Below are 14,949 nucleotides of genomic sequence, written 5' to 3'. Positions count from 1 at the left end.
ACTGAATTGTAAGGGAAAAATGGTTGTAATACTTCGTGCCTGGCTGAGCCCGAGCCTGTAATACATCATCGCTGACATCGTAATTGTAGCCACGTAAGCGCTTTAATGGTCGTGTTAAACTTTCAGTGTGTTCTTCACCTTCACCGGGACCTTGTAAGGCTGAAGGCGACTAAAACTCTATTATTTATTTGTAGGTAGGTATTTACTACAAAACAAACATACCATTTTCCTGCAATGTTTTAATGAGTGTACCTGCAAGGGTAGGTAAATAGTATCTATTTAGGCTCTTTACGCAGTGCGTCCGATCCAAATCTTTTTGTGCCAGTCCACTCTCTTATGTTACGTAACCATAAGTTCTACCTTCTTCCCACCCCTCTTTTTCTATCAATTTTACCCTTAATAATTGTCTGCCACAGGCAGTACCTATCGTGTCGCAGAGTATGGCCCAGGTACGAGATCTTATGCTGCTGGTTGTAGCCAGGTTGAATTGTTTTTTAAAATTCCACTATCTTCGCGTCGCGATAAACACTGTTTATTGTGAAGACTCGAGTAATAAAATATGATGTTTTATAGAACACCTGCCCGACAATGGATAGGTACATAAAAAGATGATACTTGTACCAACATACATCTGAAGATCTTTATGGACCATAAAGCGAGGTGGCCGATAATAAAACGCTGTTTTCCAGTGGATCAGATGAATTATATGTAATATACAGTAAACATTCTCTTTTTACTCCTTTTACAGCTAGGGAGGTCTAAATTCAAGAAAGAGGAATCAGCTCGGTGGCTAACCTCTTTCTCGGTTCATTCAACTCCTCTGGGCAGCGTCCGGATGTTTTCTGTCGTCCAAAAATCTTCGAAGTAATATTATACATCCGAGATAATATATGGTCGCTAACTATATGGACCTCATCACAGCTCAGAGTCCACTCGATCAGCCGGTGGCCGGTGATGGAGAGAGCTATGAGAGAGCAGAGTTTCTCTACGTGATTAAATCAGAAATGAGGAGATTCATAGGACTAGAGTAACCGACATAGCTCGCGGATTGCGAAGCTGAAAGTGGCAATGGGGAGGGCAAACAGTTTGAAAAACCGATGGACGTTGGGATCCCAAGGTTCTAGAATGGCGACCTTGGACAGGGAAACGCAGCTTGGAAGACCCTCCAGTAGCTGGACAGACGACATCAAACGACAAATGCTGCGTTTAACTGTGGTTTAACATATAACATACGGTCTACGCAGCTTGTACCTATGTGTTGCCTTTTAAGCACCAAGGAACCTTCACCTAAAGGATTTTAAGTCTGTTTCAGAGATTCTTGTTGATTAATTTCATAAATCGCAATAATCAATCATCCCGGCAAGATGCAGGTCAATTAGATTCCGCGCTTCTCAAACGCCCCGCGGAGCTGTGAGATTAAACGCTAAACGAGCCAACTATGTCAGGGCGCGAACCATTTAGATTTAAACGCCTATCGCTAAACGGTATTAGTCGCCCTTCATCCCCTCTACGAGTCTACTTATCTTTAGAAGTTTAGAGTACGATCTAAATTGGCACTTTGCTAGCTTGATGTAGACTTGAGAGGCACTTTGTTTTTTTCCGCTGTACTTATGCAATCTAATTTTATTTAGCCCAATACTTGCTGTCCGAAAACTGAACAAAAGGTAACCGCTAAGGTGTGGAAAGTCATTCCGGCCGCGGCGTCGCGTCTGTGTATCCCTATGGTGTATCCTGCCACGGATCTAACCTAAATAATAGGTAGGTACATTCAAGGCAAGAGTAAAATATATTTTAAGCAAGCGCTAGACTAATCGTTGTTTTTTATTAAACACTGGCTTGTGCCCGCGACTTCGTCCGCGTGGACTACACAAATTTCAAACCCCTAGGCGGTTGAATTTTCAAACCGTTCAAAACGTTTCTTAGCGGATGTCTACGTCTATAATAGCTATCTGCAAGTCAAACAGCCTGATCCGCCCAGTAATTTAAGCTGAGCGTTGATAGATCATTCAGTCAGCAGTAGGTCAGTCGCTGATAAGATCAGACGCTGCAACGAAAATACGAAAAAGCGCAAAATGTCTACAACAAAGTGTTTCCATTGACCAAGTTTCCAACATTTTGAGTGTTAGATACGTTAAATTTACCCCGAATTTAATTTGTGTTAAGACGGATTAGCTTCCATACTATGTCCACGAGTAATTTAGACGGACGATTTGCGAACGAAGCCTCTTTCTTTGTTATTTGCAAACAATTCGCAAATAGGGGACAAAAATCAAAATAAGACGAATCATTATTTCTCACAACTAGCTTATGCTCGCGACTTCGTCCGCGTGGACTACACAAATTTCAAACCCCTATTTCACCCCCTTAGGAGTGAATTAAAAAAAAAACCTTTCTTAGCGGATGCCTACGTCATAATAGCTATCTGCATGCGCAGCCCGATTCGTCCAGTAGTTTGGGCTGTGCGTTGAGAGATCAGTCAGTCAGTCAGTCAGTCACCTTTGCCTTTTATATATTTAGATATGGTGATTGGTAAGATGATCAAACAATTATAGACTAAGGTAGAAGTGGGCTAATCTGGAAGGAGTTTAACATGTCATGGCTTTGGTGTAAAGGGTGGCACGGTCGAAGCCTCCTACCAGACTAGACCAGAACCAATTTAGAAAAAAATTTTTGAATCGTCCCTTCCGAGAACCCATGACCTCCGGTCTACATCGCTAATAACTGGCTCGTCTTATCGTTGTCTTTAAGTAGGTACATACTATTAGGTAAGTGGGTACATACTATTAGGTAAGTCTTGTAGCCTGTGAGGGCCAGACCTTCGTTATTTTATAAAAGCTAAAAGTTTCTCTGCGTTTTTGTCTCCAGCAAAGGGAGGAACGATCAGCGACTATGAAGTTGTATCATGGTGGCTTTGGCAGATAACAGGTAACAAAGACATATGTATAAAATCATTCTTCAAGGTATAAAGTCTTATTTTTACATTTTCCTCTGGGTCTCTCGCGCGACGCCCATTGGGCTCATCCTGGAGGATGCACTCCCCTGGCCTCAAGCACTTCGCATGTACAGTGCGACAAGGCTCTCTTGGCACTTGAATGACATTGACAGGGGGGCGCTGTTTGAGAACAAAGGCTTAGTATATTCAAACAAGAACAAAGGGGACACTTGGCGGCAACGTTAGTGCCGATTTTCGCCACGCGCCAAGATAGCCTTGTCGCACTGTAGGCACGACAACTTTAGCCACAGCAAATGTCCAGTGATGGGCATTTCTGAGAATTGCCTGGATTGCCTAGAGTCTAGACCAACCAATTATAGTGATGTGCCGGTATTTCGGCTTTGGACTCTAACATTCCTATTAAATTTAGATTAGACCTAAAAAGCCTCAGTTTCAAATTTCAATTAGGAGTAGTTTTAGCTAATTTAATGAGTTCTGTTCTAGTTTCGTTTGTTACAAATAGTTTTAGCTTGTTTTGTTTTTAGTTGTATTGTCTCCAACACAGGGAGGAACGTTTGTTTGAATCATGGTGGCTTTGCGAGATAACAGGTTACTAATAAAGGTGTAAAAAATCTTACGTCAAAGTATAAAGTCGAAATCCATACTATATCCATACTAGTATTATAAATGCGAATGTCTGTCTGTCTGCTAGCTTTTCACGGCCCAACCGTTCAACCGATTTTGATGAAATTCGGTACAGAGATAGCTTATATCCCGGGGAAGGACATAGGCTACTTTTTATCCAGAAAAATGAAAGAGTTCCCATGGGATTCAAAAAAACCTAAATCCACGCGGACGAAGTCGCGGGCATCATCTAGTTTTTTATATTTTCTTCGGAGTAGTATTAGAAATTACGTCATGCAATGCCAGACACAGTGTCGTGGGAACCCCCACCAGACACCTGAGACACCTTTACAGCGATCACGCACTCATCCGATCCGAATCCGTGAAAATACGGATATAAAAAATATCTACGGTAGGCTATATTAGTATTATTAGGTTATAAGACATCGATGGTTAAAAGCTACCATACAAAACAAAAAGGAGTGTTTATTGGTGTGGGGACAATACGCAGAGAAACTTTCAGCTTTTATAAAATAAGGGAGGTCTGGCACGCGCTGGCTCTTAGGCCATTACGCACTACCAAACCAATGCGTCGCCTTACTAGAATTTGGCCTCATTAGAATTTGTCTGTATACTAGCCTACTAGGTAACTAATATTATTATATGTATTGGTCGGATAAGTAGTAAGCGATCAAAGTCGCTGCGTGTATACCTAGCTTAAGGTTGTAGACTACATCCATAGATTAGAATGATGTCCGTTTGTCCGACGCCCGACGTAATGTCAGGGTCATGGACGACAAATGTCAATGTCAGATGTCACAGATTGTTGTTTGTTTACTTTCGTGTCGACATAACCTATTTTATCAAAATTTGTAAAATTTATATTTTTTTGAGGATAAATGGATCTAATTTCTGATGAATACATTAAAGCAGTTATCAACGACATTGCAATAACACTGAACTTAAAAGAATGGGTTTACACCAAACAAAACTTCGAACACATTGCTCAAAACTACTTTGGTATCCTAATCCCGATTAATTTAAATGGAAAAAGTGATGATATTAAAAATTTTAAAGTCCCATTGGTATTAAAATTAGCACCGACGGATGAAAGGTATCGCATCAGTGGAGCAGTGACAATTTTTTTCGCCAAAGAAATATTTGTTTACACGAAAGTCCTACATAAATACCACGAAATACAGAGGACTTTTTCACTATCCTCGCAATTCGTTATGCCGAAATGTTATTATGTGCGTGATAGTTATTGTAAAGAATTAATAGCGTTACAGAATATGTGTGCAGATAATTATAAACCATTTGTTAACAGTATGTTTTTAGATATAAATCATATAAGAGTCGCTTTACTATCGTTAGCTAGGTTTCATGCATTATCCTATATTTTCGAAAAACAAGACAGACGTCTTTATGATATGGCTAAAGAATTTTGCGTGCCAATAACTGAGAAAACAAATAAACGATTTATGGACATTTTAGTAGACAGGCTTGAAAAAGCTTTGGTAAAATTTGATAACACTGATTTTGTTCCTTTGTTAGAAGCTTTGAAACACAACTGTGTTAGTATAATTGAATCAGCTGCCAACTCTGTAAAAAGTAGATGCCTTTGTCATGGAGATATATGGAAGGAGAATATACTTTTTAAATATGAGGTACTTAATTCCTTTTTATTACAAAATTACACACTAATATATTTTGAGCTAATGGTAAAAGTTAATGTTATCTTCTGTTACAGGACAACTTGCCTACTTCAGCATGTATGATAGACTATCAAACAACAAGGATTTGCAGCCCTGCATTTGATGTGCTGTACCTAATCATTACAAGCACTACTTCAAGTCTAAGAAAAGAACATTTCAGATATTTTCTGGATACATATCATCAAACATTTGAACAAACTCTTGAGTATGCAAATCTAAACTCTGAGGGAATATATTCTAGGGAAATGTTGGAATATGATTTGAAAATAGTTGGGCCAGCTTGTCTCACAGTTGCCAATACAGCTATTTGGCTAGCAAGTGGACTACAAGAAGAAGGCCATGTAAAAAGTAAAATTGTTTTTAATACAGAAGCGGAAAAATCAAAGGCTGTGACACAATACAAAGATATTATAAGTGGTATAATCAAAGACTTGTCAGATTATAAATATTTAAGCCTACTGTGATTTGATCTCTTGAATCAGGTCAACAAATAAAAATTGTATAAAAATCTTTTTGTTTTATTTAAGAAGTACTAATACACGAATAATTTCAAGCTATTTTCGACCCCTTGATAACGCTGAAACTATTGAGCCTAAATACATACATATCTGCACATTTATATAGTAAAACGTTTTTGAACACTTAGAATCTATTATTTCATGAAATTCGTTTTGGTAAACGACTGTTTAACACAAATGTCAAATTTAGTTATGTACCTACTAGTTATACCTACATAAATTTTAAAAAGCTTAAAACAAAAATCAAATTAAAAAATTTAAAAACCCCCGATACAAAAACCTCTAAAAAGTAAAAAACCGGCCAAGTGCAAGTCAGACTCGCGCATTGAGGGTTCCGTACTACAATCGTATTTTTTCGACATTTGCACGATAAACCAAAAACTATTATGACTAAAAATAAATAAAAATCTGTTCTATGTATAATGTACAGGTAAAGCCCTTTCATAATATGATACCTCACTTGGCATAGCAATCTTACTTTGAAAGTCGAAAATAGCAATATTTGTTCATGAACACATTTTAATTTTTTTCTTGTGATGTAACCACAAATTGCCGGTTTTCAGATTTTTCTCCTCATGTCTGCTACCTACCTACATGCCAAATTTCATAATCTAGGTCAACGGAAAGTACCCTGTAGGTTTCTTGACAGACAGACAGACACACAGACAGACAAACAGACTACAAAGTGATTCTATAAGGGTTCCGTTTTTCCTTTTGAGGTACGGAACCCTAAAAATAATATGTATTGGCCCTTTCAGTTTGATTTAAAACTAGTAAAATGTATATCCAAGCGCATCTAATTTGAATTTGTAGTGTGTGAGAAGCTCCCCATAACAATTTGCACATTTTATTTTCCGTTTGGGAAATCCCAGATGAAAACCCGTAACGTGGCAGAACGAAAGTGGGAAATCACTAGAACACTTCATTTTCGCTACGCATACATTTAAATTTAAATCGTTTTAACCTTAACTGAGATTTATTTCCATTAATTTGTCTGAGGGTGAAAAGATTAACAAAATGCAGATTGGTTTAATGTACTTAGTACCTAGTAGCTAGTAGGTATAGTTTTAAGTATAGTAGGTAAACTAAGTACCTATGTTATGTATTTACACATGAGTTTATCTGTTCTATTAAGTGATTAATTTGTGATGAAATTTTATTAATTACCTATAAATACTCGTGCAAAATAAAATAAACGTAGGTAAGTATAGTATGCGACAGGTCGAGATGGCAATTGGGGTGGGAACGCCCCGCACACCCGCACAGCCTCCGCGCTTACCCGTTACAGGATAACGCGGGAGACGTATGGGTGTGCGGAGCGTCCCCCCGCCTCACATCTATAGGTTCGAAACTATTCGGTGAGATATTATGTATAATGATATTTTATTGTTTAAAACGCGCGTATAAATTCGAAAGTTAGAGGTGCGTGCCTGGGATCGAACCTCCGACCTCCCGTATTATGATCTGCAAGTAGACTGCGAGTCTTCTATTTAATTTCGCTCCTCATTTTATAAGTCTCTTGTGTATTATCCGGTGAGAAGCCCTTATTGGCGTGGAGATTATCTCGTCGACTGTGATATATTAAGTATACAAGTATCCTACTTCTATCACTACACTACGTGGACAGATGTCTCATCACTAACATATTTAAATTCCGAATACGTTCAACGGACACCGGACACTCACTGCTGCTGAAGCGTCAAAAACCAAACTGGCAAAAATCGAGATGCTTCAAAAACAGGTCGGCAATCACAGGTTCATCATCCTTGTAGATCAGTTGTAGTGATGATGAGGATAAGAAGAAAGGATAGATAAGTATTCTACAGACAAAATATAGAGATTCTGAAGTGCCATAATTTAGGAGAACATTTGTTCTACAATGGAACGATAAAGGCTTCTAGCCTAATCTAGATACGCGTACTTAAGAATGAAATTACGACCTTTATGAGAGGCTTTCTGTACTCAAACTACGACAAAAAGGAAATTTAACGTCATAATTTATGTGAAATAAATTAATGTTTGATATGATTCCACCTAAATTAGCTTTTACTTAATTTATTAAGTTACAAAAGCAGTAACAATCCGTGTCTCTGTATTCGTTTATTACATTTTAAACCCTACAACTAACCGCAGTTAGGCTAGAATGCTATCTTTAACAGGTCTTGGAGTTATTATATTTTATATACCTACTTATTATTTAAATCACGAGGAGGGTTTTTATATTCCCACATTGTAGCCCCCTATCTGTGAAGCCGCCAGTCAACTAGCAGTAAATAATTATGAAGTTAGCCAGCCGCGTCTGTTTTAAAGCATAATTCGCAAAAAGTTACTTCAATTTCGCGTAGATGAAAATAATCTTTTTTTAAAGTACATTCACACACACAAGGACATTGACAGGATTTTTAAACACACAAACAAACAAAATATCGATCTGAAACTTTTACATAGGTACCCACGTAAAAATACGCAGGTAGGTAACAAAAAAAGGAAAGAAGAGACGGATGTAACACGGAAGCAAGCAATGTAAGTCACATCAAGAATCGATATTATAGTAAAACCAGATGAGTTCCATAATTTCCTTGCGTAGATTTAGGCTTTTTAAAATAATATGTCCGATATTTTAAAAATATTCCAGATATTCCGGGATAAAAAGTACCTAATCTATGTCACCTGATTGACTCACTACTTGGCTTATCAAACTCAAACCTTTGGAGTTATAAAGCTGAACAATTTCAACAAAGGGTTTCACTTTCTTTATAATGTAGAACAAGGAATAAGGCCGGATTTTTCAAAATTGGAATTCGGAGCGAAGTAGCGGGCGATGGCTATTATTATTTAGAAGGAATTGTGTTTCCTGTTTCTTACGTTGTCGGCTATACCAGTGGTATGGACGTAGTTTGGAATACCAGACCAAGGAAACGAACGTAATAGGCCATTATAGTGGCCATACATATATGCTCGTAGGCTAACTCGGTTGCCATTAATAGTTCAGGTCAACTTAACGACCGCATAAATTAATTTATGGGCTGATAGCTTTGCCACTAACTGTATGGTGTCGGTAAACAATACAAACTGTTTTATAATGAGTACGTATGTATATATAATATCTGTCCCGGCTTTACTCACGTGTTTAGTCGACGTTAGCCCGACTAGTTTCGAACCCGTCCGGGGCCCTTTTTCAAGGGAGTCAATACGCGCACGCGCCGCGGGGTTCGAAACTAGTCGGGCTAACGTCGACTAAACACGTGAGTAAAGTCGGGACAGATATTATATATAATAGAAATCACTCACGATAGTTTAAATGCTAAAATGAGTACGTAACTTGTATTTGCTTAAAATTGAATGTATTTTTGATTTAATAGGTAGGTAACTAGGTATCTTGTAGGTACCTACGCTTTGAACACATTATGCTAGAATAATGCTGAAAGTTTTGTTTTAGAAAAGCTGAGTGGTTTTTAACCGACTTCCGAAAAGGAGGTGGTTCTCAACTCAGTCCGTTTTTTTTAAAGTTTTTTTTATGTATGTAAACCGATTTTGTGATTTCTGGACTGATTTTTAATAGTTAAAGTAGTTAAGTAAAGTATTAAATTAAATTAAATTAAATTAAATTAAATTAAATTAAATTAAATTAAATTAAATTAAATTAAATTAAATTAAATTAAATTAAATTAAATTAAATTAAATTAAATTAAATTTAATTTAATTTAATTTAATTTAATTTAATTTAATTTAATTTAATTTAATTTAATTTAATTTAATTTAATTTAATTTAATTTAATTAAATTAAATTAAATTAAATTAAATTAAATTAAATTAAATTAAATTAAATTAAATTAAATTAAATTAAATTAAATTAAATTAAATTAAATTAAATTAAATTAAATTAAATTAAATTAAATTAAATTAAATTAAATTAAATTAAATTAAATTAAATTAAATTAAATTAAATTAAATTAAATTAAATTAAATTAAATTAAATTAAATTAAATTAAATTAAATTAAATTAAATTAAATTAAATTAAATTAAATTAAATTAAATTAAATTAAATTAAATTAAATTAAATTAAATTAAATTAAATTAAATTAAATTAAATTAAATTAAATTAAATTAAGAGTAAAGTAACAGTTGAAATTTTCACAGAGTTACACACTGCAGTCTGCCGCTATAACAACAAATAATAAAAAACAAAGATTTCGAATTTTATAAGCCACCATTCAAGTTAAAATAGTGTTGTGTACGCAACCCTTCGTGTGCGAGTCCGATTCACACTGGGCCGGGTTTTTTACACCCTCAGTACCTATTTAGAACATCTTTATCATGATCAACCCATCGCCGGCTCACTACAGAGTACGAGTCTCAGAGTGAAAAGGGTTTGTCTATAGTCTACGCTGGCCATGTGCGGATTTAGAACGCGTCATACAAAAAAATTTATAAAAAAGCCGACTTCAAAAACCACTACAAAGTAAAAATAATAATTGTTGTTTCTATACGTGAAACAACAACAAGTCTACACTGTAGACTGTAGGTATGTAGGTATGTTGAAGTCGGGCGAGCTTCTAGCTCTAGTTCTAGCTTCTAGTTTCTTTTATTATGCTATGGAAGATGTTTAAAACCGTCTTACGATTATGCCTTAGAAAATATTTAAAATCTATTTAGCGTTATACTCTAAGGGTAAAGCCAAAAGTAGGGCGGAATTGGGTTAGTCTCGCACCCGAAGCAATAATTAGCTAATCTCAACATAAAGGGGTGGATTCCGAGGGATTACAAACTTACACAAACTTGGTTTTTGTAATTATTTTGCCGAAATAAGCCTTACGGCTACAGTTCTAGAAGACCATTTTCTCTATACTAGTTTTATTCCTGAAGCAACACTGAGAGATCTAAATAAGTTCTTATTTGGCGCTCTTGTTAGAACTTTTCAGATAGGCCGAACCATAAAACTTTCATAAGTAGTTTCAATAGACACTTACAACCATAAGAACAGGCTCTCAGTAAAAAAACATTCTACAAGCTACTCTATGATTTCCTTCCGCTAAAAATCACCTTTTTAGGGTTCCGTAATAAAACAAGGAACCCTTATAGTTTCACCCAGTCTGTTTGTATGTGTATTACATCCATTTTAAAAGTAAACTGTAAGCCCTATAAAGTAAAAGAGTGTAGTTATAAAAAAACTGTATTACTTAATCGAAAAAAAAAAACAGGGTAGGTAGGTAGATACTGACCTCCTGAACATGAAAAGCGTAAGTCGAAAAATTTTTTGGTGTGACCGACTATTAAATATAGGCGTTTTAAAATAATTAGGTACTTTTTTAGATATGATTTCTAGACAGTCTTATGAAAAAACTTACTTGTTTAATGTGTATTTCTATTTTCGCTATTACAACAAATAATAAAAATTTCAAAATGGCTGCTATGAAAATCAATAAAAATTAAAAAGTTTTATTTATTTCACAATGCTCGATGGTACGGAACCCCTCATGTGCAAGTCCGACTCGCACTTGACTGGTTTTTTAAATCGACGCGTTGGTTTTTAAGATTCTTTCAGTCCAGTTTTGCTACACACGATAGTGAGTAACTCTTCTCTATCTCTATTTCTCTCATTAATTGGGTGGTTGGTTTAAAACCATCCCACATCCCACACAAATTCATATAAACACGACCGTGAAGAATAGGTAGGTGTACCCTTTATAGAATTACGAGTTTAAGCAGTAATTTCCATATTTATAGCCAGGCCTTTGACGCGGTCGAATGCATATTATCATCACTACATTATTCCCGCTACTTGATCTGGAATATTAGGGAATATTTGTTTCATTGAAAAACATTATCATATTATTTTAGCGTTTAAACTCCCAGCCACCCACCCTCACAACGGGCTCTACGGGCAGCGGCACGCGCGGCCCGCAGTCAAAACCGCGGCGCGTGCGCGAACGGACTCCCTTGAAAAAGGACCCCGGATGGGTTCGAAACTAGTCGGGCTAACGTCGACTAAACACGTGAGTACAGCCGGGACAGATATTATTTAGAATTGTCATATTATCTGATCAATGATTAGCGTAAACCTTTATACTGAGAGAATGCAACTGCACTTCCTCGTTGGACAGCCGTGCTAACTTACAAAGGTACTAGCTTATGCTTGCGACTTCGTCCGCGTAGCCTACATAAATTCTTGACCCCCATTTAACCCACTTAGGGGTGGAAATACGAAAAATCCCTTTTTTAGTGGATACCTACCTACCCATCACAAAGAGTACACCCTCCAAATTTCATGTGTCTAGGACCATCGGTTTAGGCTGTGCTGTGCGTTGATATATAATTCAGTCAGTCAGTCAGCACTTTGAATTTTATACATACATTGCCAAGACAGGTGGATAGAAGATTGGTGCAGATATTAAATACTAAGTATTCATTGATTTGGGCAAAAATAGATACGGTGTGTTTTTTAACTGACACAGTATGGCGAAATCCAAAACCATAGGAGATAGGTACAGGGGAACTCTCTTAAGAACCTCATGAGGTCTTTTTGGGGAAAATAATTTTGGCACAGTCAAGCGTGCGTGAGTTATCCAATGAAAAATAAATAAAATTGACCAATTTTCTATAATGCTAATCGACTTAATTTCATATAAGGATCATTTCATTGTATCGGAATAAAATAATCGGGAAGCAGCAGAAGTATATTTTTTTTTAAACAACCACCAAAGTGTGCAACTGAACACTTCTCCACTTTCCTCATTCTTCCCACCGCTCCTTTCTTCGGGTTGTTGGTTCAGCGGGCTGGATGTCGTCCTACACTGCGCTTACCGCTACCTACGCGGATTTCCAGAATCTGGCCATCGGTTATGCGACAGCCCTTTGCCACTGCAAATATTGAATACTAAGAACATAACACACACAAACAGGCACACATAATAATAATAAACAGAACATAATACCAAAATAGCATGCATATTAAATTAGACAGCAAATAAAACGATATCGTGTTTCTGGAATGGGTGGTACATCGAGCCGAATAAATCTAAAGTAATATCCTTTTATTGACCATTGGATTTGATTAATTCTCCTAAAGAGGGTTTACTAACTGCGGTTACAAATCAGTTAACCTAAAAATGTTTTCTTGTCTATTAGACAGTTTTAAGATGCACGACCGTCGATCAGTCGAGTATGTATATCGTACACGCGCCGGCAGAATTAGAGAAAAAACTTTTTAAAAACAAGCTTTTACTTATTTAAATTTGCTAAAAAGAATAAAATTAACTTTTCCTTCAAAACTTTTACTATCCAATTTAACGTCATCACACAATAATTTCTATGATATAAAAGCTTGTCGCGAGACTTGCCTGTGTAGATATACAAGTACTTAAATCTCGCGACAAGCTTTTTTAACAACAACAATAAACAAGCTAATCGGAGGTCGGGGGTTCGATCCCGGGCACCTCTAACTTTCGGAGTTATGTGCGTTTTCAGTAATTAAATATCACTTGCTTTAACGGTGAAGGAAAACATCGTGAGGAAACCTGCATGCCTGAGATTTCTCCATAATATTCTCAAAGGTGTGTGAAGTTTGCCAATCCGCACTTGGCCAGTGTGGTAGACTATGGCTAAAACCCTCTCACTCTGGGAGGAGACCCGTGCTCTATAGTGAGCCGGCGATTGGTATTATGATGATGATGATATATTCTATATATTTGTACGGGAGCGGTGTGCAGGCTCGACCGTACCAAAGGGGAGATCTCCCACCGAGCGGTTGGTTGTGCTCGGTAGCGCCAGCTGGGCCGACGGTTATGTCTTGAAACTTCTATATATAGTCCAGATTGCAGAAAACTCCGTTAGTGCGATTGCTATCGGCGGTACATTTGTTCGGGACTACGTCATCGATTGAACAGCGCCATCTAGTTTCTATTGTGGTAACCGCCACATCACTCCCCTCCGAGACGAACGCGTAGTGTGAAGCAGTGAAGAGAGGTGGCGTTGTAGCGTGAAGGCGTGTGAAGGAAGGGCAATGACTGCTAACCAACCAGAGAAGCGGTAGACCAGGACGCTTGTAGCTGGTGATGGAGTGCAGGGCCATTGTGCCCCGAAGCTGTGGCTACATCCGTCTTACAGGCCTCGATGTGCTTGCTGTTGCTGCTTGTAGACTTGGAGTTTGGAGGAGACGTCGGCTTGCGGTGTGTGATCCAAAGGGTGTTGCTGTGTATGCGATCACCCTTGATCACGTTGAGTGCGCAGTGCGGAGTTCGGCGGTGTGCGGTTGATCTTCGATGACGTCGGCTGTTGTAGTGTGCGACCATTCTTGATTTCGTCGGTTGTTGAGGTGTGCGACCATTCTTGATCACGTCGGGGTCACCAATGTACGGGAGCGGTGTGCAGGCTCGACCGTACCAAAGGGGAGATCTCCCACCGAGCGGTTGGTTGTGCTCGGTAGCGCCAGCTGGGCCGACGGTTATGTCTTGAAACTTCTATATATAGTCCAGATTGCAGAAAACTCCGTTAGTGCGATTGCTATCGGCGGTACATTTGTTCGGGACTACGTCATCGATTGAACAGCGCCATCTAGTTTCTATTGTGGTAACCGCCACATATTTATACTGGTTACATTTTTATTGTGAGAACTGAAAAGCCGAGAAAAAATTTGCTATTACCTATATTATTTCTCAGTATTAAGGTTAATAACAAGTGCAGTAAGTGAACTAAGTATCATGTAATAAACCTGGTTTATTTTAGGTTAGGTTAGATCTGTGGGCTATGATTGAGAACGATTAGGTCGTGCGATTGACAGGACGATATCGCTCCCATCTCCGTGAAGCTTCCGCAATATACGGTGCATTTGCATAATAACCCACCTCTCTATCTCATCCATCTATTTTTCAACGACGATTTTTCTGACATTAATAAAATAAAAATAGGGCAAGTGCAAATTGTTTTTGCACAATCAGTGTTCTGTAATTGTCGAAAAAATGCTCGTATATACTTATTCATCAACGCAAAATAAAATCAAACCGCGTATCATATCTATATGTGTATATTATGTATTTAGTATATAAATGAATTGCCAAAATGTGTGTATACATGTATATTTAGTTATTGCTTTATCACGATAAAGATAATCTACTACTATAATACTATTTTAGTACTTTTAACAAAAATGATTTTTTTTAC

The 14,949-nt window shown here is 37.2% G+C and overlaps 1 protein-coding gene across 2 annotated transcripts; it reads left to right on the top strand.

Annotated features, from left to right (window-relative positions):
• Positions 1 to 4,381: 4,381 nt before the first annotated feature.
• On the top strand, positions 4,382 to 5,779 carry LOC117992268 (uncharacterized). 2 transcript variants are annotated; one of them, XM_069505707.1, is made up of 3 exons: positions 4,527 to 4,670; positions 5,111 to 5,223; positions 5,307 to 5,779. In XM_069505707.1, exons 1-3 carry the CDS (start codon positions 4,664 to 4,666, stop codon positions 5,733 to 5,735), a joined length of 549 nt encoding a protein of 182 aa, XP_069361808.1. In that variant the 5' UTR covers positions 4,527 to 4,663; the 3' UTR covers positions 5,736 to 5,779. The 2 variants fall into 2 exon arrangements, with proteins under 2 accessions (XP_034835821.1, XP_069361808.1); XM_034979930.2 differs by having other exon boundaries at positions 4,382 to 5,223.
• Positions 5,780 to 14,949: the final 9,170 nt, after the last annotated feature.

Source organism: Maniola hyperantus, chromosome 21 (assembly GCF_902806685.2).
Source record: "Maniola hyperantus chromosome 21, iAphHyp1.2, whole genome shotgun sequence".
Taxonomy (NCBI): Eukaryota; Metazoa; Arthropoda; class Insecta; order Lepidoptera; family Nymphalidae; genus Maniola; species Maniola hyperantus.
This window is presented reverse-complemented; position numbering and strand designations above follow the sequence as displayed.

Bases quoted from the DNA above. Each gene is read 5' to 3' on its own strand.
- LOC117992268 (XM_034979930.2), top strand. From the start codon at position 4,456: ATGGATCTAATTTCTGATGAATACATTAAAGCAGTTATCAACGACATT. The intron at 5,224-5,306 runs GTACTTAATTCC...CTTCTGTTACAG, and splicing joins ATATACTTTTTAAATATGAG to GACAACTTGCCTACTTCAGC.